This window comes from Chiloscyllium punctatum, chromosome 16 (assembly GCF_047496795.1).
Source record: "Chiloscyllium punctatum isolate Juve2018m chromosome 16, sChiPun1.3, whole genome shotgun sequence".
Classification (NCBI taxonomy): domain Eukaryota; kingdom Metazoa; phylum Chordata; class Chondrichthyes; order Orectolobiformes; family Hemiscylliidae; genus Chiloscyllium; species Chiloscyllium punctatum.
The window spans coordinates 33471676-33492770 of NC_092754.1; the positions used below are offsets into that span (position 1 = coordinate 33471676).

The window sequence follows — 21095 nt, forward strand, 5'->3', positions numbered from 1 at the left end:
CACTTAGGAACATCTAAATGCACGGACCGACAAGCAGGACTATAACCAGGCCAAGTCATATGATTCTGTGAATAAAAACCAAAAGAACTTCAGACACTGTAAATCAGAAACAAAAATAGAAATTGCTGAAAAGGCTCAGCAGAACAGGCTATTCTGAGGAAGGGTCACTCCACCCAAAACGTTAACTCTGATTTCTCTCCACAGATGCTGTCAGAACTTATCCAGCAATTTCTGTTTTTGTTTGGTTTCCAATTCTATGACTCAGCAATCCCAGTGAGGGTTTGTGTTTGCAGGTACTGATCTTATGCAGTCCTGAGTTAGCTGCCTATGGTTGGCTATTGTTTTTATGCACACAAATATGTGGCACGCTTTCTAACACCATTTTGACCAATCGTTTTGAACAAACCCTGTAGTCCCAGCATGACTAGCTGTCATATTTTAGTGCAAAGAAATTTAATCATTTTTAACCCTATTATAATTTTAACTTAACCTATCCATTTGAAAATTAAAAAGTTTGAGTGCATTTTATCCAATTCTATTCTCCACTGAAGTCATCAGAGTGTAATACCATAAGGTTAGCATTCTAACTGATCGCTTTGAATGGCACGTTCGGCATTAGAATCAGTGCTGGTATAGCTGGGCAACTCCAACAGCCCTTCAAATCTGCTCTGTCGTTCCTCAAGATCACGGCTAATCTTCTAACTTAACCCAAACTTTCTGTACAATCCCGATGTACCTTTGTACCTCAGAACTTTTAAACCTCTGTCTCGAATATGCTCAACAACATGACTTCCATTGCTCTCTCAGTGAGGGAATTCCAAATATTCACAATCCTTTAAGTGAAGAAATTTATCTTCATTTCATTTCAAAAGAATTAAAAATTAAGTTGAAACTTTCACTTTTTGATGGATTACTGATGTTATGAAATATAATGACTCTCAATAAAGGCACATGACAATCAATTTGTACACTGTAGATTTCTGCAAAATTTCCAAGAAATTAAGGTAAATAGCTGTTTGAAGAGAGATATAATTGCTGATATTCTTCTTTAACATGGGATGAGACCTTCAACACACAAATAAAGCTTGATTTAACATTTTATCCTTAAGGAACATTCTGTACAACACAGTGCTGAAATGTCAATCCATGTAAAGTTATAGAGTCATACAGAATGGAACCACAGCCTTTAGTTCAACTCATCCGTGATGACCAGATATTCCAATCTGACCTAGTCCCCATTTTCCAGCATTTGGCCCATATCCCTCTAAGCCCTTCCTCTTCGTATACCCATCCAGATGCCTTTTAAATGTTGTAATTGTATCAGCCTTCACCACCTCCTCTGGCTGCTCGTTCCATACACGTACCACCCTCTGTGTGAAAACGTTACCCCTCAGATCCTTTTTAAAGCTTTCCCCTCTCACCTTAAACCTATATCCTCTAGTTTTGGACTCCTTCACCTTAGGATAAAGGACTTGGCTATTCACCCTATCCATGCCCCTCATGATTTTATAAACCTCCAAAAGATAAACCCCCCCAGCCTCTGATGCTCCAAGGAAAAAAGCCGCAGCCTATTCAGCCTCTCTCTGTAGTTCAAACGCTGCTGACACTCTGCCTTTGAGAGTGTGACTAACTGATATGAACTCACAAGTATACAGAGTGAAACATCCTCTTGACTGCCACACTAAGGTTCAGAAATGTACACTCCAGCATATGCACATGAACTTAATCAGGCTGCTTCCACTACTTGATGAATTAGGAATGAGAGCCTAACTAGGCATGATACAAGAGACTTAGAAGAGAGCTATGAGAATGTGGAAGTCATGTCCAAGATTATCAGTTGAGCTGAGAAATATTGTCAACACTCAAGATCAGAGAAGTGGATGAAGGAAATTGGCCAGTAAATTGATAAGGGTACAGGCTGCATGAATGTGAGTAGATCTATTTGTTGAACGGCTTGTTTCCACTTGGTAATTTCTCTATATTTCAATGTGACAGTTCACACAGCAAAACTGAAATGAGAACTGTTGCCACACAAATCATACAAATAAGTATTGACGAAAGCATGACTGAAAACTGTAGCAATGGGAAGAAAGATCTCGAGACAGGGAGTGTGCACCAACACAATTAATAAAACTAACCTAACTCAAACTAAAGAAAATCTAAATTAAGAGACTTTATACAGCAGAAGATTATCTTTTTATGAGCTGTTAGTGTTTGAACAATGGCTGACATCTGCTGGATTGACAATACTCAATGAGCTGAGCAATAAAAGTATGAATAATTGAGAAACATTTCAGATTACCATCACACACTGAAATCATATTCTTCCTTCTCTCTTCTTTCATTGTGGTCTCCACATTTAAATTTAATTGGAGATGGAAAGCATTGGCTGTACATACTCCCATGATTGAATTAAACTTCAAGATGATGATGAAGGGAATAGATTATGTTCTAGTTATCAGTTATCTTTCCCAATTAAAGATGTTAATGAAGTGTTGTAAGATAAAATTTTATCACAGTTTGCCATGGCATGACAATTGTCTGCTGCTACTGTCCCCTTCAAAAAATATGTAGGTCATTGCATGATGGCAACTATGTCTAAGTTACATTGGTATGTTAGGAACTGTTGCTGAGTGCATTAGGGAGAGCTTGATGCTAAGTCTTTCTCCTTTGTAATTCAAAGATATTCTCTCGCATAAGCACTTAGGATACTATCATAATTTGTGATGCTCAGTGGTCTCTACAGCATTGACATTTCTAGACCCTTATACGCTTGTATGACATCACCTCCCCATGCTTTTTTCCCAGTTATTGACATTATACATTTATGTATGCAATTACTTTTAATGTTGCCCCCATCTTTGATTTCAAATTCAGGTATTTTGGAGTTTGCACTATTCCTCAACAATGCAACAGAGTTCTGTTCAGATTTGGAAAATTGCTGAGTCCGCGACTTGAAGATTTGAAGATTGTTGACTTTGACTCTTTTGTTGACAGTCTGCAAAACTCTTTATACTGAAATTTCTTTGGCTAAAATAGACCTTCAGACCATGAATTTCCTTCATGGTGATAGCTCACTTTTATTACAGGTACTTTTTTTGCGGTTTCCTGGAGCTCTGAGCCACGCTTTTTATTTTGGCACTTGCTGGCTTTCTGAACCAGGCAGACTATTCTTGACTGTTGATTATTCCAGATCTAAGTTTTATGTGAGGAGGTAGTTCCCTAGCATAGTGGTCATATTACCGGATTTTCTTTTAGTACAGGAGTTCACTTAAAAATTCATTTTCTATATATATCTTTCCATCTATGTGAAATGATAGTTTGTTGGCAAACTCCTCAAATGCCCTTGGATGAATTTCATTCAAATTTGATGGGATGATACCTTGGCCCAAAGGACATGTTGTAGGAAAGCTGACATCTGCCCAACCTCAGCAAGCGGGCTATTGTCTCCTATGAGTAGATCATAAGACCCTACCCATATTGCATCAGTGCTGACACTGCAAATCAAACATGCTTCAACCTCACATTCTTAGAAAGAATGCAACAAATTTATATCGTAAATTCTTGACTTCCTTTCATACTTCATTTGTCTTTTTCTCACTTAATTTGTTTCATAAAGGATACCTTCTGAGACACTACACTTGGTTAGAGAAAGTGACAGAATCACAGAATTATGATGCAGAAGAAGACTATTCGGCCCATTATGTCTGCACCGGGGCATTCTAGATCAGGAAAGATGGAGAGGTTCGGGCAAAGAAAGCAACAGGCAATCATTGGAGAAAAGGAGGATGACAAAGATAGAGCATGAGGATAAAGAAGACGAGGACAAAGAAGTCAAGATGTTGATGGAGAGAGACAGAGACTGCAAGGAGGACAAGTGCTGCAATTAATGGACCATGGCTTTTTCAGGGAATGTTTATCTACAAACTTCATCAGAATTATGAGTCAGACCCAGAATATGACACTGGCAGTGGGTCAGTAGTAGGTGAATATTGTGGTGTAACAAAATGGAAAAAAGAGCCACCTTGTGTTGCACAAATGATAAAGTACAACTGCCAGCTTTAAAAGAGCCAGTTGACCTATTGAATGTTGTCAGGGAAACAAATGCAAACTGAAAGCATTTTTGTCAAAAACCATCAGATAATATATAACAGCTGAGTAGGATCACGAAGACATTGTTTCATTTCGGCTCAAGAAAGAAGAACGGCAAACGATAGTCAATCATGAAATATTTAATGTTTCAACATAGACTAAAAATGCAGACGGGGACACCGAAAACTTAGGAGGTGATACTTCAGATGTACTCATTGTGACTGATGACTGACTATTCTGAATATTAATAAACATTGAAGAGGTAGATGTAGATGGAAAGTTTGGTCCTAAGGATTTTCAGAATAACACTGAGGATGTAAAGAATGATTAGCAGAAATCATTCTATAAAAACTCTAAATCTAAATAAACTAGGGTCAGACCCAATAAAGTACAGCAAATTAAATTAAATTCATTGTGGAAGATTTTTTTGTAAAATAATATTTTTGCATTTAATTTTGAAAGAATTTTGAAAGTCTTTGTCTTTCATATTTGTTTAATTAAAGTTTTTAATTTAAACTATTGGCTTGTGAAAACTCACCTGCTTCACTGATGCCCTGCATCAGACAAAATCTGCCATTTACAGCAGGCAAGGCCTACATGTGACTTCAGTCCCACAGCAACATTGTTGACTCTTAACAGCTCCTAGAAATTGTCTCACAAGACATTCAGTTCCATTAAACATCAATCACATTTGAATGGCAGAGGTTCAATGTGGCTTAGCATCACATTGTCTGATCTTCTGACTGGCATTCATCTGACATATTTGAAAGTGGATTTAATGTAGCCTCTTAGAACAGGATTGCTGCATTTTTAACTTTCAATATTAATCTGAGAATGCTTGACAGAAAATTAGGGTCGATTTTTAATTCTATTGCTATCCTTAAAGAACTTTACCTCCATAGCAATATTCTCAATGCCAGTTGTTCAAAGTGCTTGCCTGGTTAAAGCAATGGGCCAGTTTAATATGGAATGTAGAGTTTGTATGACATAAATAAGGCCCCAACTGTAATTTAGGGAATGAGTGGTCATCCTGCACAGTTCAGGCTTCAGGCTATTGCATGGATAATAGATGAGAAGAGAATCTTTAAAGGGAGGCATTAGATTATTTCTGTAGCCACTAAATCTGGACTCTGTCACCTCAGAACCCTCATCCAGGATCCTAGAACTTAACTTGATATGTGGACATCCAGTACAACGTGAACTGTACCCATTTAATTGTTGCAGAGCTCACTGGCTTGATGTCAATGGGGCCTACACCTCCGAATCAAGGCCGCCTTATTTCTGCAGATACAGGTGATCGGACACTAATCTATTGCCCACAGGTCAGAATTGACCTACCTGGGTAAAAGGAAGTATGGAACTGTGGAAAATAACTCCAGAAAATATTCCTGATCAACGTTTAAATGGAATTTTTGCATAGTCAAGGTTTCATGACACTGAAGCTTTCATGAAGCATCATTTAAATATCACACTTGCAAAAGCCCTATTGTCCATTGATGTTGCTTAAATAATGAAGAAACATTAAGGAGTACTGACAGATGAATTTTGAACTTATTCTTATGTTGCTGACAGTTGCCATCCTCTTTACGATTTCACTATTGTCATTTACAATTCCTCCAGGCTCATCTTTTGGCCAATTTGGCTTGGCCTCATTATTTAAGATTTGGCATTGTATTATTCCTGTCCTCTCCTTTATTAGAGCCTTCACCATAGTTCATTCCCGACCCTCACACCTTTTCTCTCACAGACTGTTAAACTTGCACACATTCCATAGCTTTGTACTTGCTTGAACACTGTCATATCTCTAACATGTTACAATGCAAAGAAACATCATCGACCTGAAACATGAACTCAGTTTCCCTTTCCCTTACTGCCTTAGTACCGCCAGCATTTTCGTCTTTTATTTCAAGAGAACATAAATTCAGAAGCGAGCTCAATGCACACTACGGCATCACAGTTTAAGTATCCCGTACAGAAGCATTCAATTATGAGTCTGGGGCTCCCCTGCTGTGAGTCATCTAATTAAAGAGGGGAATTCCTTTCAATGCTTCCCTGTAGATTGGCAAACTGAACTGAATTTAGGACACCCACGTTCACAACAAACACAATATAAAGCACAGGTTTGATCATAGGCACTTACCTGTTGTGAAGAGCAGCATTAAAACATGTGCTTAGGGAACAGGCGTCCTCCGTGCTACTGGTCGTAAAACTTTTGAGGTGTCTATGCCCAGCCTTCCTGGTTATGGGTTGTTGAAAGTGGGCCCTACTACTCTTCCCTTTTCCTTCTCATTCTCTCTGATGAAGAAAGCAAAACTGTACTGTTGGAATGCATTATTATCTCAGCTTACATAAAACAAGTGAGAAGGCACAATAAAGCAGGATTCAGCAATAAGCAGGTTGGTCTTGTAGGCTGACTTACTTAGGAACATGCAAACATACCAATTCAAACCAGGAGTGGGTCAGTCAGCTTCTTGAGCTTGCTCCACTATTCAATGAGATTCTGGTTGATCTGATTGTCACCTTCCTGCCTAACCCTGATAACCTTACAACCCTTTCTTAACAGGAAGCTGCTCATCTCTGCCTTAAAAACTATTCAAGGACTCTGCTTCTACCATCTTTTCAGGAAGGGAGTTCCAAAGAATCACAGCCCTTAGAAAGAAAAATAACCACCTCATCTCCGTTTTGAATGGGCAAACCCTGACTTTCAGCAGTAACTCTGAGTTCTACATTCTCCCATAAGAAGAAAATACTTTCAATGTCTACACTTTCAGATTTCTCAGGATCTCATACCTCAATCAAACTGCCTCTTGGTCTTCTAAACTCTAGGGGATTAAGTCCAGTCTGTCTCACTTTTTCTAATAAGCAACAGTCTCAGTACAGGTTTTAGTAAGCTAAACCTTTTCTGAACTGCTGCCAACATCCGCATTCATATCCTTCCATGAGTGAGGAGATCAATAATGTACACAGTGTTCCGGATATCGTTTCACCAGTGTCCTATATGGTTAGATCATAACATCTATAATTTCAGATTCAATCCCCATCACAATAAATGTTAACAGTCTATAAGCTTTCCTAATTACTTGCTGTACCTACATTCTGACATATTGCAATTTGTGTATGAGGTCACCCTCACCCTTCTGCAACTTGGAGCTGTGTAATCTCTTTCATTTAAATGATAGGCTTCTTTTTTATTCTTCTTGCTGGAATCAATAATGTCACATTTTCCCACATTACACTGCATTTGCTACATCTTTGCCTTCTCACTTAACGTATCAATAATCTTGTGTAGCCTTCTCTTGTCCTCTTCACAATATTTTTCAGTCTATCTTTGTGATGTCAACAATTTTTGTTACCATACCTTGTATTCCTTCATCCAAATCATTTATATGAATTTTGAATAGTTTACTCCCAGCTCTAAAGAAACACATTACTTGTTGCATTTTGAGAATCCATTAAAGATCTATTTATTTCTCCACTCTGCTTTCTGTTACCAGCCAATCTTCTACCCATGCCAAATCCCTGACACCATGAGCTTTCATTTTACACAATAATATTTGATGTGGCACTTTATCAAATGGCGTTTGGAAGCCTATGTATAGTACATTCACCATTTCCCCTTTACTTTCTCAGTGAACTCTAATAGACTGGTCAACATGATTTCCCTTTTGCAAAACCATATTGACTCTGCAGAACTAGCTAAAATTTATCTGAATGGTCTCACTCCTTGAATGATAACTTCTACCAATTTTCTTTTGATAAATGCTAAGGTAATTGGCCTGTAGTTTCCTGATTTCTGTCTCCCTCCTTTTTTGAATAAAGGAATTGCATTTGCTGTATTCCAATTTAATAACATTGTCCTTTAATTAAGAGAGTTTTGAAAAATTAAAACCAATGCATCAATTATAGCACTAGTCACTTCTTTTAAGACTTTATAGACCCTAGACATTTGTCAGCCCACAGCTCCAATAATTTGTTCAGCACCACTTATTTCTCTGGTGTGTCTTCCATTGATCTATAGAAATCACCCACACCCAGTGGTCACCTCAGACCAGGCTGGCATGTTTTGGTGCGTGGTCTTCTCTGGCAGTTGTCGGGGAGGAGGACATTGCTCCTATGCACCACTCACTTCACCAGGACCTCCAGAACCCTGTCCGCCAAGTGGGGCAACAATTTCTCATTGTCTGCCATCATGTCCGCCAAAGTCCGTGATGCCTGTACTTGTCTGGGTGCACAACGATTGTTCAAACATGGTGCGGGTGCCAGGAATGCCCATATTTCAGGATATCTAGCAAGTGACAAAAAACTTCGGCCTCTGGTGAGTGGGAGAATCAGGCTAGCATCAGACAAGAAGAGGTCATGGGGAATTGTAGGTAATTATTGAGATGCTTTGCATTGATAGTGAGAGAAAACTCACTGAGTCTGGCAGAGTTGAAACCCTCATGAAACTTAGTCATGACGAGACCTCTCAGAAAAAGAAATCACAAGGTCAGGTGGACTAATGAGAATGAGGCACCGAAAATAATCAGTATCATTTTAAAAAGTAGCATTGGAGAAATTAATGGGACAAATTCCAAGGCTCTACATCTCAAAGTATTGAAAGAGGTGGTTGGAGAGGTGATGGATGCATTGGTGATCATCTTTTAAATGCTACTGACTCTGGATCAGTGCCTGGAAATTAGAAGGGTGTAAATATAACTATTATTTAAAGAAGAAAAGAGGGAGAAAATGGGGAACTATAGACCTGTTACACTGAAGTCAGTAGTAGGGAAAATACTGGAATCTATTTCAAGAATGTGATAACTTAGAAGACAATGATATAATTGAGCAGAGTCAACATGGATTGATGAAAGGGACATCTAATTGACAAATCTGTTAGGGTGGGTAAAAAGGAACTGAAGCATATGGTGTATTTGGATTTGTAGAAGTCTGTTGATAAGGTCCCATGCAGGAGTTTCACAAACACGCTTAGTGCACTTTGGACAGTGTGCAAGATACTGTCACGGATTGAGGATTAGTTAACAAAAAGAAACCTGAGAATAGGAAGAAATGGGTCATTTTCCATTTGGCAGGTTGTGACTAGTGAGATAGCGCCAGGATCAGTGCTTGAGACCCAGCTGTTCATTATCCATGTCAATTATATGTATATAGGGCCAATTGTAATATTTCCAAGTTTGTTGATGACACAAAATTAGGTGGAAATGTGAGTTGTGTGTATGATGCTTAGAGGCTTCAGTGGGATTCAGACAGACTGTGTGAGTGGGCAAAAATATGGCAGATTGACTATAATGTGAATAAGTGTGTAGCTGCTAGCTTGGTAGGGGAAATGGATGTGCAGTATATTTCTTAAATGATGAGCGATTGAGAATTGGTAATTTTCAAAGGGATCTTGCAAGCTCAAATGGAGTTTCCTTAAGCTATTAGGTAGGGAAACAGCATGCTGGCATTTATTGCAAGAGGCTTTGAGTACTGGTGTAAAGTGGGGAGACTGCATCTGGAGTATCATATGCAGTTCTGGTCTCCTTGCCTGCAGAAGGATATTCTTGCCATCGAAGGAACACAGCAGCTGAATGATTGTTTTAAAAGGAGAGATTGAAGATATTTGGCCTTTACTCTCTTGAGTTTAAAAAAGTGAGATATGATCTTGTCAAGTACTTAAAGGGATAGATGAGTCAATTCTTCCTATCACTAGAGTGCCTAGAATTGAAGGGATAGGCAATGTAGGCATGAAAATTTCTTCACCAGTTTGATCTTGGGAGAGGTTCGGTCAGTGAGCACATTCAAGACAGAAACCAATAAATTCTTAATTATCAAAAGACGTCAAAGCTTAAGGGGATCACATGGGTAAATACTTTATGTCAGGTGATCAGCAAATGGTGGAGCAGGCTTGAAGGGCTGAATGGTCTACTGCTGCTCCTATTTTCCTAATTCCAGTTCAGAACTTCCATTTTGAGATGCAAATATTTCTGAAATACCCCTTTGCTTTTGTGTCAGTCATAAGAGGTAAATGAGCAGGCATAATGTATCACGATTATTTCTTAGGATTGCGCAGATTGTGGATTTAATGTGTACAGTTAAAATCTGCATATCACCATCAAGCTTACAGTATACCCTCATTACTCCAACTCACCTCTGATAACAAAGCACTCTCTCAATACTACACTGGAGCGTCAGTCAACACAATTAGATTTATTGGATTCAGGAAAAGGGGGAGGAGGACGCTAGATGATATACTTGAATCCCAAATCTTCTAATTCAGTTATAGACAGGAAAGGATTACGGAGAGAAACAAAAGTTAACTTACAATGTGAAATCAGAATTTTCTTTGTAGATATTTTGGTACTGTAGGAGTTAACCATGAATCTTCCTGACATTGCTTCCTTGGAATTCATCTTTCTGTGGATTAAAAAGCACGTTTTTGTATGACATTAAACCAGCCACTGTACAATTTATTGTCATTTTACCTCTCATTGTTTGTTAAAAGCCTCATTTTTCACCAAATTTCTGAAGGAGCTTAATTATGACAAATTACATGTGATAGGTTTTCGAAACATTTGGAGATTTAAATCTGGATCAAATTCCACAATACATTTCAGTGGAATAGTGACAAGCACAATTTAGATCTCATTGGAGTTTTGTGGAAGCAGTTGATGAATATAATTAGAACTATACTTGTGGCAGGTGGTACTAATTAAATATCACTGTTAGCAACTGGATGATGCAAATTCATTTAATTGGTTCAAGATCTTCAGTTGGGATAAAGAAAGTGATCTATTATTTCTGTTAGATCGTTCCAAGGTGTTGTCTTGACAAAAGCGATGATTACTCATTCACACCCACGTATATGTGGGAGGAAATAGCATTGTCGGTATACAGAATGCTTTTGGAGGAAAATTAGTGTAACTTGCCTTCCTTAACATTTTTCTCCTCAGGCTCAACGAAAATTCATCCAAAAAAGATTTTGCTTTTTTAAATACTATGCCTTGCCTCATTAATGAACCCTGAATCACTTGTCTTTCGACAAATTGAAGACAAGACATTCTTACCACTCAGGTATCAGTGACCTGTTGGGTGAGATCTTGGAAGGTGCAGGCACTTGTGTAGATAACAAGATTTATTGGATTCAGGAAAGGGGGAGGAGCTTTTCATTTCTCTGCTGGATGCGGCCATAGTCATAATCATCTGCAAGTTTCCCTCCAAGTACATAACATCCTGATTTTAAATATCTCTTTCTTCACTGCTGATGGGTAAAATTCTGTAAACTCACTTTCTAACAGCACTGTGGGTGTCCCTACATGCCTAGGATTGCAGTAGTTCAAGAAAGCAGCTCACTAACGTGTTCCATTGTGCAATTAGGGATAGGTAATAAATTCTGGCCCAGCTAGCCACGACCACATTCCATGGATGAATATGAAAAACTAACCATTGCACCAACAGTCACTGCAAATTACATTGTTGAGTGACAGGTGATTGCTGCTGAGCCTACAGTAATTGTTGCAGCTGGAATCAATTAATCCTGTACTCTCTCTTTTGGTTTGTACAGATAGATCAGGCAGCTATTTTGAGGACTGACTTTTGCTGAGTTTATTAGTGAATAGCAGTGAGTACATTAATACCACTTACTTCCTGGAAATGAAATTTTTCAATTGGCAAGCCACCCTTTCGCTTTTCTGTATCAGATTGTTTAGGATTGTTTGAGATCAACAGAATTGAATTAGCAATTTATTTAAGACAATCTACATTTAAAAGTTTTTCAATTGATTCCATCCAATCCTATATGCCAGATATTTTAAGAATGCTTTCAAATTTCTTCCGTATTTTTGGAAAGTGGTGTGACTTTATTAAATTCTGTCAGCCCAGCAAGCAGCAGCGCACAGTCTCCTGGGAGTGATGTACCAATCTATCCTAGACTGATGAGGTGTAAGTCTGCTTTCTCCCTGTCAGCAGTAAAGGTCAGCAATGAAGTTCACCTGTGCTCCCACTGAACATAAATCCACAGTGAAGAAAAATTGGCTGTAATTTGGAACAAATTGGCACTAAGTTGGCCTTCTTGCTTAGATAGACTGGACGAGTGCCTGGTATAGTCAGAATATGTTTTACAGAGGCACATTACCGGTCAGAACACAGGGAATACAGTCAGACACATTAGAAGCAAATTTTCAAGTTTTTTTCCATTCTTCTCTGTTGAATCTCTACAAAACTGAATGTGTAAATCAGGGATAAGGGGTGTTCGAGGCTTATAAACATGGAAGGATTGTAAGGGGGATATTTGGTGCTATTATTTTAAATTGCATTGAGCTTTAATTTGATTTGAGTTGTTTTTTTCCTAAATTACAGAAGTGACAGTACTCCCAAAGCACTTAATTGACTGTAAAGCACTTTGAGACATACACTGGTCATGGAAAGTAATATATAAATGGCAAGTTTTTTTTTGGTATGCGTGACAGATATTTCTGTTGGTTTTTGAGATGATAATAAGAGGGCATGAGACTGTCACTAAAAGTGAAGAGTTCAGATTTTTTAACACAGGTAACATTAAGATAGGAAATATTATACCACAAATGATGGTGAAAATATGCCAGATACAGGTCTAGATTTTGCAGTCAGCAATATGTGCATAGTGCATTGGTCATGAGTCTTATATTTGCCTATGGGCATTTTATGGGTTTTTTTCCGCAACAGAATGTATGAATTATGACCTCAGGGAAGTTTTGGACCTTTGTGACAAAAGGCAAAGAACTATGCATTTCTTTAAACGCTCACAATGAAGAATGTTTACTGAAGCATGCAGAATTCAAACTAGGAAAAATAAATTTGAATATGTAATTTAGTGTAAAATTATGCAGACAGACCAACTTCGAGAGAGGGCATAAAGGCTGGGATTGGGAGACACAGATGAAAGTCAGAAAGAAAAACTTAAAACAAATTCTACACTTACATTTAACATTTTGAAGGAATAGGAATTCAAATACGTTAAAGTTGATAATTGATGCCAACGAGGTTACTTGGCAGTAATTAATACTTTTTGTGACATTTGAAATTCATTGAGACGGGAATAGATTATAGAATCCCTACAATGTGGAAACAGGCCCTTCAAGTCCACACCAACCTTCTGAACAGTACCCCACCCAAATCCATTCCCCTATCCGATTACTCTACATTTACCCCTACATTCCTGAAGAAGGGCTCATGTCCGAAACGTCGATTCTCCTGCTCCTTGGATGCGCTTTTCCAGCAACACATTTTCAGCCCTCACTAATGCACCTAACTTACACATCCCTGAACACTCTAGGTAATTTAGCATGGCCAATTCACCTAACTTGCACAGCTTTGCAGCTATGGGAGGAAACCCAAGCAGACACAGGGAGGATGTGCAAACTCCACACAGACAGTTGGCCAAGGCTGGAATCAAACCCAGGTCCCTGGTGCTGTAAGGCAGCAGTGTTAACAATTGAGCCACCATGCAACCCTGATGCAAGTGGGCTTAACCAATATCTGGCATTAAAGCAAGTGAATTAATGCCTTGGGGATAAAATGAAAAAGCCACTGGAAGAAGAAATGGGGAAAATAGGCAAATAGGTAGGAAAGACCTGAGACAAGAAGAACTGAGAGAAAAGAACAAGATGGTGGCAGAGTAGGATACTCAAACCAGAGCTCATCTGCGACATTCGTTCCTTTTTTTTATTATTATCACTTTTTTACTCTCTCGCGTTCTTTTTTTCCTTCTCTTCTGTCTTTTTCCTTAGCCTGGGATGGCAGCCAGTGAAGCAAGGGTGGCCTGGGGCAGGGTCGGGACAGCCAGGGGCCTTGGGGGGGAGTGGGGATGGGCAGGGGCATGGGGGGAGTGGGGACTGGCAAAGACCTGGGGGGGAGTGGGGATGGGCAGGGGCCTGGGGGAGAGCGGGGACTGGCAAAGACCTGGGGGGGAGTGGGGACGGGCAGGGGCCTGGGGGAGAGCGCGGACTGGCAAAGACCTGGGGGGGAGTGGGGCCGGGCAGGGGCCTGGGGGAGAGTGGGGATGGGCAGGGGCCTGGGGGGAGTGGGGACGGGCAGTGGCCTGGGTGGGGAGGGGGAATGGCAGGGGCATGGGGGGGGAGTGGGGACTGGCAAAGACCTGGGGGAAAGTGGGGACGGGTGGGGGCCTGGGGGAGAGTGGGGACGGGCAGGGGCCTGGGGGGTGAGTGGGGACGGGCAGTGGCCTGGGGGGGAGTGGGGACGGGCAGTGGCCTGGGGGGAAGTTTGGATGGGCAGGGGCCTGGGGTAGAGTGGGGACGAGCAGGGACCTGGGGGTGAGTGGGGACGGGCAGGGGCCTCGGTGGGGGGGGGAGTGTGGACGGACAGGGGCCTGGGGGGAAGTAGGGAAGGGCAGTGGCCTGGGGCGGAGTGGGGACGGGCAGGGGCCTGGGGAGGGGTGAGTGGGGATGGGCAGGAGCCTGGGGGAGAGTGGGGACGGGCAGGGGCCTGGGGAGGGGTGAGTGGGGATGGGCAGGAGCCTGGGGGAGAGTGGGGACGGGCAGGGGCCTGGGGAGGGGTGAGTGGGGACGGGCAGGGGCCTGGGGGAGAGTGGGGACAGCCAGAGGCCTGGGGTGGGGGGAAGGGAGTGGGGACATGCAGGGGCCTGGGGGGGGTGGGGAGTGGGGACAGCCAGAGGCCTAGAGTGAAGATGGGTATTGGTTGGGAACTGATGTAGCCCGATCAGACCACATGGAAGCCATTATAGAAAGATGGTAACATTGATCTTTTTAGCTTTATTTCTTATTTTACTAACTTATAAAAGATTGCTCCTAAGATTTGTACCTTGGTTCTTTGTACCTAAGATAATGTTGGCGGCATTGTCCACTTTTCATTGTACTCTCTCTGTTCATTTGTAATTTGAGTAGACACAACAAACCTAATTCTGACTCTAAGTTAAAGCAAAACGGAGAGAAAAGGGAAACAGATTTTCACGCAAAAGCATTTCCTTTTTGTCAGAATGGTTGAGTCATAAATATCAGCTTAAGAAAATTGCATAGCAATTGTAGAAATTATCTTCCTGCTGACAGATAATATGTAGGTGACGGGAAAAAGAGCCCACCGGGACAGGTTCAAGCCCACTAACTTGACCACAATTACCCTGGTCAAAACTCTCTCTCGTTATTGCAAGGTCGAGGTGATGAATACTCCCTGAACTAATTGAAACAGAACAAAATTTTAATTGAGAGTAATAGAACTTGATGAGAAACAAGTGCAGTACTTGGGAGTTATGAGCAATTGATTAGAGAGGCAAAAAATGGGGAAATGGTGTTCCAAATGGATACGCTGGGGTCAACGCTGTTCTCAATTTATAGAATCCAAAACATAACTGTTTGAGGTTATGGTGGTAGACGATACTGGGGAAGGCTGCAGCAAATTACAGGAGGTCATTTAGTTGTAGAATAGGCATGTAGTTGGCAAATCAGGGGCTGTGCAAATAAAGATGTGTTCATATAGTTTGGTAGCAAGAATTGGGAATTGAAAAGAAGGTGAGGAAGAGGAGCTAAGGAATCTTGAGTACAAATACTGTACATCGATCCTTAATGGTTGCTCTACTGATTAGCAACAGCATAGAAAAATAAAACAAGCATTATTTCTGGAGTGATAGAATTGAAAAACAGCAAAGTTATGCCAAACTTTATAGAACCTTGGTTAGACCACAGTTGGATTGTGGCTTGCAGTTCTGCTAGGCATATTATTAAAAAGGAAATGGAGGCACTGGATGGGGCGCTGCCAAGATTTACAAGGGACAGGTTTCCATTTCAAGAAAGGATGAGCAGGTTGTATCTCTTTTCTCCTGGGAAAAGAAGACTGTGGGGGATAACTAACAGAGGTCTTTAAAATGATGAACGGTTTTGATAGAGCGGTTATAGTTTCTCCTTGTGGGAATGTCATAGCTAGAGGCCGTCAGTGTAAAGTTGTCACCAAGAAAAATAAAGAGTGGTTGGAATGTGGAACTCCCTACTACAGGACGTAATTGGAACAAATGTATAACTGGACTTAGGGGAAAACTTAACAAGCACGAGGGATAAGGGAATGGAGGGTTCAATAGTTTTTCAGAAGCCATCACTGAGAGAGAAAGGCAGGAGGATCCTTGAAAGGTTAACATTGTAACTGAGAAAAGATAAGTTGCCCATACCTCTGTCTTAATTTATCTTCAGATGAACACCTCATCTGTGCATTTGCCGCATTTAGAATTGACCATTTGATTGTCTCCTATCTGGCCTCTCACCTTGCATGCCCCACAGGTCTGAAATCAATGAAAACTCTGCCACTTATGTGCTGACTCACTGAATCCCATTGCCCAGCCCCCTATGCTCACTGATTTCCATGAGCTCTCGGTTCAGCAATCCTTTATCCTTAAGGAAAATGCTTTATTAGAGGTAATTCAGAGAAAGTTTACTAGGATGATCCCTGGTATAGAAGGCTGGGCAAGTTGAGGCTCTACTTGCTGGAGTTTAGAAAAAAGAGAGGTGGCCTCATTGAAACATAGGATTCTCAAGGGGCTTGACAGGATAAGTGCTAAGAGGATGGTTCCCCTCATGGGAGACTCTAGGACCAGAGGGCACAGACTCAGAGTAAACAGATATCAATGGAAGATTGAGATGAGGAAGAATTTCTTCTCTTGGAGGGTGGTAAGACTTTGGAACTCCTTGCCTCAGAGATGTGCAGGCAGAGTCCTTGTGTATACTGAAGGATGAAATGAGTAGATTTGTTATCAGTACGGGGATCAAAGGTCCAGGGAATGGGCAGGGAGGCAGGAATGTCAGAGCAGTCATGATCCTATTGAATGGAGGAGAAGGCTTGAGGGGCTGAACAGCCTACTCCTGTTCCTATTCCTTATGGGCTTAATGTTTTGATGCAGAGAATTGGTGGGAAAATAGAGGTGGGCCAAGTAGATTCGTGAATGATGTGTTCCTCATAGAATTTCAATTCATTAGAGGTAGGCATGTACGTTTTGTTGCCTTCTCTGTTTGTGTCAAAATATATCAGTCCATTAACATGAAAGACACCCTTTTACTTTATGCTGCAGAACTCAGCATGAAGCTCTTTAATTTTAGCAAAGCCTATTGTAGCCTTTCTTTCAAATGTTTGCTTTACTCAGAGTTACAATTTTACATTAAAAACGTGACCAGAAAGTCACAGCTCATCAATGCATCATGTTTGTATACAATTCCATTTTTGCTTTGTTGTTATGCGATGTACTTACCATCCAAGATTTATTTTTGCACAAATCAAATTATCATCTATCCTTGAATATCCATTCACTGGGTTTAAATAAAATGTATTCCTTCATAGGACGTGAGTGTTGCTGGCGAGACTAGCATCTATTGTCCATCCTTAGTTGCCCTGGAGATGGTGGTGATAGAGCTGCTTTCTTGTACTACTGCAGTGTATGTGGTGTAGGGATACCCACAGCGCTGCTAGAAAGGAAGTTTCATGAATTGGATTCTGTAAAGGTCAAGGAATGGCATTCCAGGTCCAAGCCAGGATTGTGTGAACCCTGGAGAGGAACGTGTGTGGCTGATGGCATTACTTGGCATCTACTGCCCTTGTCCTTCTAGAACACAGAACAGTACAACACAGGAACAGGCCCTTCAGCCCACCATGTCTGTGCTGACCATTATGCCATTCTAAATTAATTCCATCTGTCTGCACATGGTCCACATCCCTCCATTCCCTGCCTGCTCATGTGTCTGTCTAAATGTTTCTTAGACTTTGCTATTATATCTGCATCTACAACCTCCCCTGCAACATGTACTAGGCACCCTCCACCCTCTGTGTAAAAAATGTTGCCTCACACATCTACTTTAAACTTTCCCCCTCTCACCTTAAACCTATGCCCTCTAGTATTTGACATTTCCACCCTGCGAAGAAAACCTCAAATATCAATCCCCATCAATGCTGTTCATAACTGTATAAACTTCTATCAGGTCTCCCCTCAGCCTCTGACATTCAAGTGAAAACAATCCAATTTTATCCCACCTCTCCTTATGGCTAATACACTCTAATCTAGGCAACATCCTGGTAACTTCTTTTGCCTTCTCTCCAAAGCCTCCACAAACTTCCTATAGTCGGGTGACCAGAACTACACACAGTACTCTGAAGGTGGCCTAAGTAAAGTTTTATACAGCTGTAACATGACCTGTCAACATTTGTACTCAGTGTCCCGACTAATGAAGGCACGCTTGTCGTACACTTTCTTTACTCCCTTAACCACTTGTTGTCACTTGCACAGAGCTGTGGGCTTGGACCAAAAGATTTCTCTGAATACCAATGCACTTAAGGGCCCTGTCATTTACTGTATACTTTCTGCTTGCATTTGGCCTCCCAAAATACATCACTTCACACTTGTCCAGTTTAAACTCCATCTGCCATTTCTCTGTCCAACCTTACAGTTGATCTGAATCCTGTTGTACGCTTTGATAACCTTCCTCCATATCCACAGCTCCATCAATTTTTGTGTTGACTGCAAACTTACAAATCAGACCACCTACATTTTCATCCAAATCATTCACATACGTTACAAACAACAGAGGTCCCAGACCAGATCCTTGCAGTCACAAACAACACCCATCCATTACTACTCTCTGTCTTCTATGACCAAGCCAATTTTATATCCAACTTACCAACTTACCACGGATCCAGTGTGACTTAATCTTCTTGACCAGCTACCATGAGAAGTTTTGTCAAGTGCTTTAGTAAACTCCATGAACCCAACAACCCCACCCTCATCGGTCATCTGCATCACTTTCTCAAAAAAACTCAATCAACTTGGTGAGGCAAGTTATCCCCTACACATTGCCAGGCTGACTATCCCTAAAAAGTCAAGAAATTAGTTATTCTCCCCAGAATCCTCAGCTTCTAGCCTAATCTTACAGCCACAGTACTTAAGTTAATCACTAACCAAAAAAAAACCTAAAAAACTGCAGATGCTGGAAATCAGAAACAAAAACAGAAATTGCTGGAGAAAGTATTTATGCATCGGGTCCTGTTCAGTTTCTGGTCAATGGAAATCTCGAAGTTATTGATAGTGAGAGATTCAGCAATGGCAATGCCTTTCAATGTCAAGACTGATGGTTACATTTTCTTCAGGGCATCATGGTGGCTCAGTGGTTAGCACAGCCGCCTCACAGCATCAGGTGCTCAGGTTCAATTCCGGCCTCAGGTAACTGTCTGTGTGGAGGTTTCACATTCTCCCTGTGCCTGTGTGGATTTCCTCCAGGTGCTCTGATTTCCTCCTACAGTCCAAACATGGGTAGATTGGCCATGCTACATTGCCCATCATGTCACAGGGGTGTGCATGCTAGGTGGATTAACTATGGGTAAATGCAAAGGGTGGTTTAGGTGCCTGTTCTTCAGAGGAATGGTGTGGACTTGATGGGCTGAATGGTCTGTTTCAACAGGGAATTTTTAGAGGGATTCTAAGATGATCATTACCTAGCACTTGGGTGATGCAAATGCCACTTGCCTCTAATCAGGCCAGTTTGAATGATGTCCTGGTCTTGCTGCAGTTGAACAAAGACTGCCTCAGTATCTGGGGAATTGCAAATGGTATTGAATGTTGTGGTTCTGTTGGCCGAGCTGGGAATTTGTGTTGCAGACGTTTCGTCCCCTGTCTAGGTGACATCCTTAGTGCTTGGGAGCCTCCTGTGAAGCGCTTCTGTGATGTTTCCTCTGGCACTTATAGTGATTTGTATCTGCCGCTTCCGGTTGTCAGTTCCAGCTGGCTGCTGCAGTGGCCGGTATATTGGGTCCAGGTCGATATGCTTATTGATTTGAATCTGTGGATGAGTGCCATGCCTCTAGGAATTCCCTGTTTCTAGGAGTTCTCTGTTTGGCTTGTCCTATAATAGTAGTGTTGTCCCAGTCGAACTCATGTTGCTTGTCATCTGCGTGTGTGGCTACTAAGAATAGCTGGTCGTGTCGTTTTGTGGCTAGTTGGTGTTCATGGATGCGGATCGTTAGCTGTCTTCCTGTTTGTCCTATGTAGTGTTTTGTGCAGTCCTTGCATGGGATTTTGTACACTACATTGGTTTTGCTCATGCTGGATATCGGGTCCTTCGTTCTGGTGAGTTGTTGTCTGAGCGTGGCTGTTGGTTTGTGTGCTGTTATGAGTCCTAGTGGTTGCAGTAGTCTGGCTGTCAGTTCAGAAATGCTCCTGATGTATGGTAGTGTGGCTAGTCCTTTGGGTTGCAGCATTTCCTCGTTCCGTTGTCTTTCCCTTAGGCATCTGTTGATGAAATTGTGCGGTATCCGTTTTTGGCAAATACAGGTGTTCTTCTTCCTCTTGCAGTTCTGGTGTACTGCAGTGTGTTGTGGCCCTTTTGAACAGTGTCTTGATGCAACTTCTTTTGTGTGTGTTGGGGTGGTTGCTTTTGTAGTTCAGGACTTGGTCTGTGTGTGTGGCTTTCCTGTAAACCTTTGTGGTGAATTCTCCGTTTGGTGTTCTCTGTACCATCACGTCTAGGAATGGGAGTTGGTTGTCCTTTTCTTCCTCTCTAGTGAATCGGATTCCTGTCAGTGTGGCGTTGATGATCCGGTGTGTGTTCTTTATTTCTGTGTTTTTAATGATTACAAAGGTGTCATCCACATATCTGACCCAGAGTTTGGGTTGAATTTGCAGTAAGTCTGTTTTGTTCTAATCTTTGCATTACCGCTTCTGCTATGAGTCCACAGATGGGTGAGCCCATGGGTGTGCCGTTGATTTGTTCATATATTTGGTTGTTGAATGTGAAGTGTGTTGTAAGGCACAGGTCCAGTAGTTTGAGTATGCTGTCTTTGTTGATAGGTTCAACGTCCTGTTGTCTGTTCTGTATATCCAGCAGGTTGGCTATTGTTTCTCTGGCTAGGGTTTTGTCGATAGAGGTGAACAGTGCCGTTACATCAAATAAGACCATGGTTTCTTCCTTGTCTATGTGTATGTTTCTGGTGATGTCCAAGAATTCCTGTGTTGACTGTATAGAGTGGCTGGATCCACTGATCAGGTGTTT

General features: G+C 41.3%; 1 protein-coding gene across 1 annotated transcript in view; it reads right to left on the reverse strand.

The window, feature by feature from the left end:
• The window catches only part of LOC140487256 (F-box only protein 2-like), a 170730-nt gene that overhangs the window by 132915 nt on the left and 16720 nt on the right, over positions 1-21095 (reverse strand). Inside the window, exon 2 of the mRNA XM_072586883.1 lies at positions 6233-6374. Coding sequence (XP_072442984.1) covers positions 6233-6374 — 142 coding nt within the window. The remainder of the gene's footprint in view (positions 1-6232; positions 6375-21095) is intronic.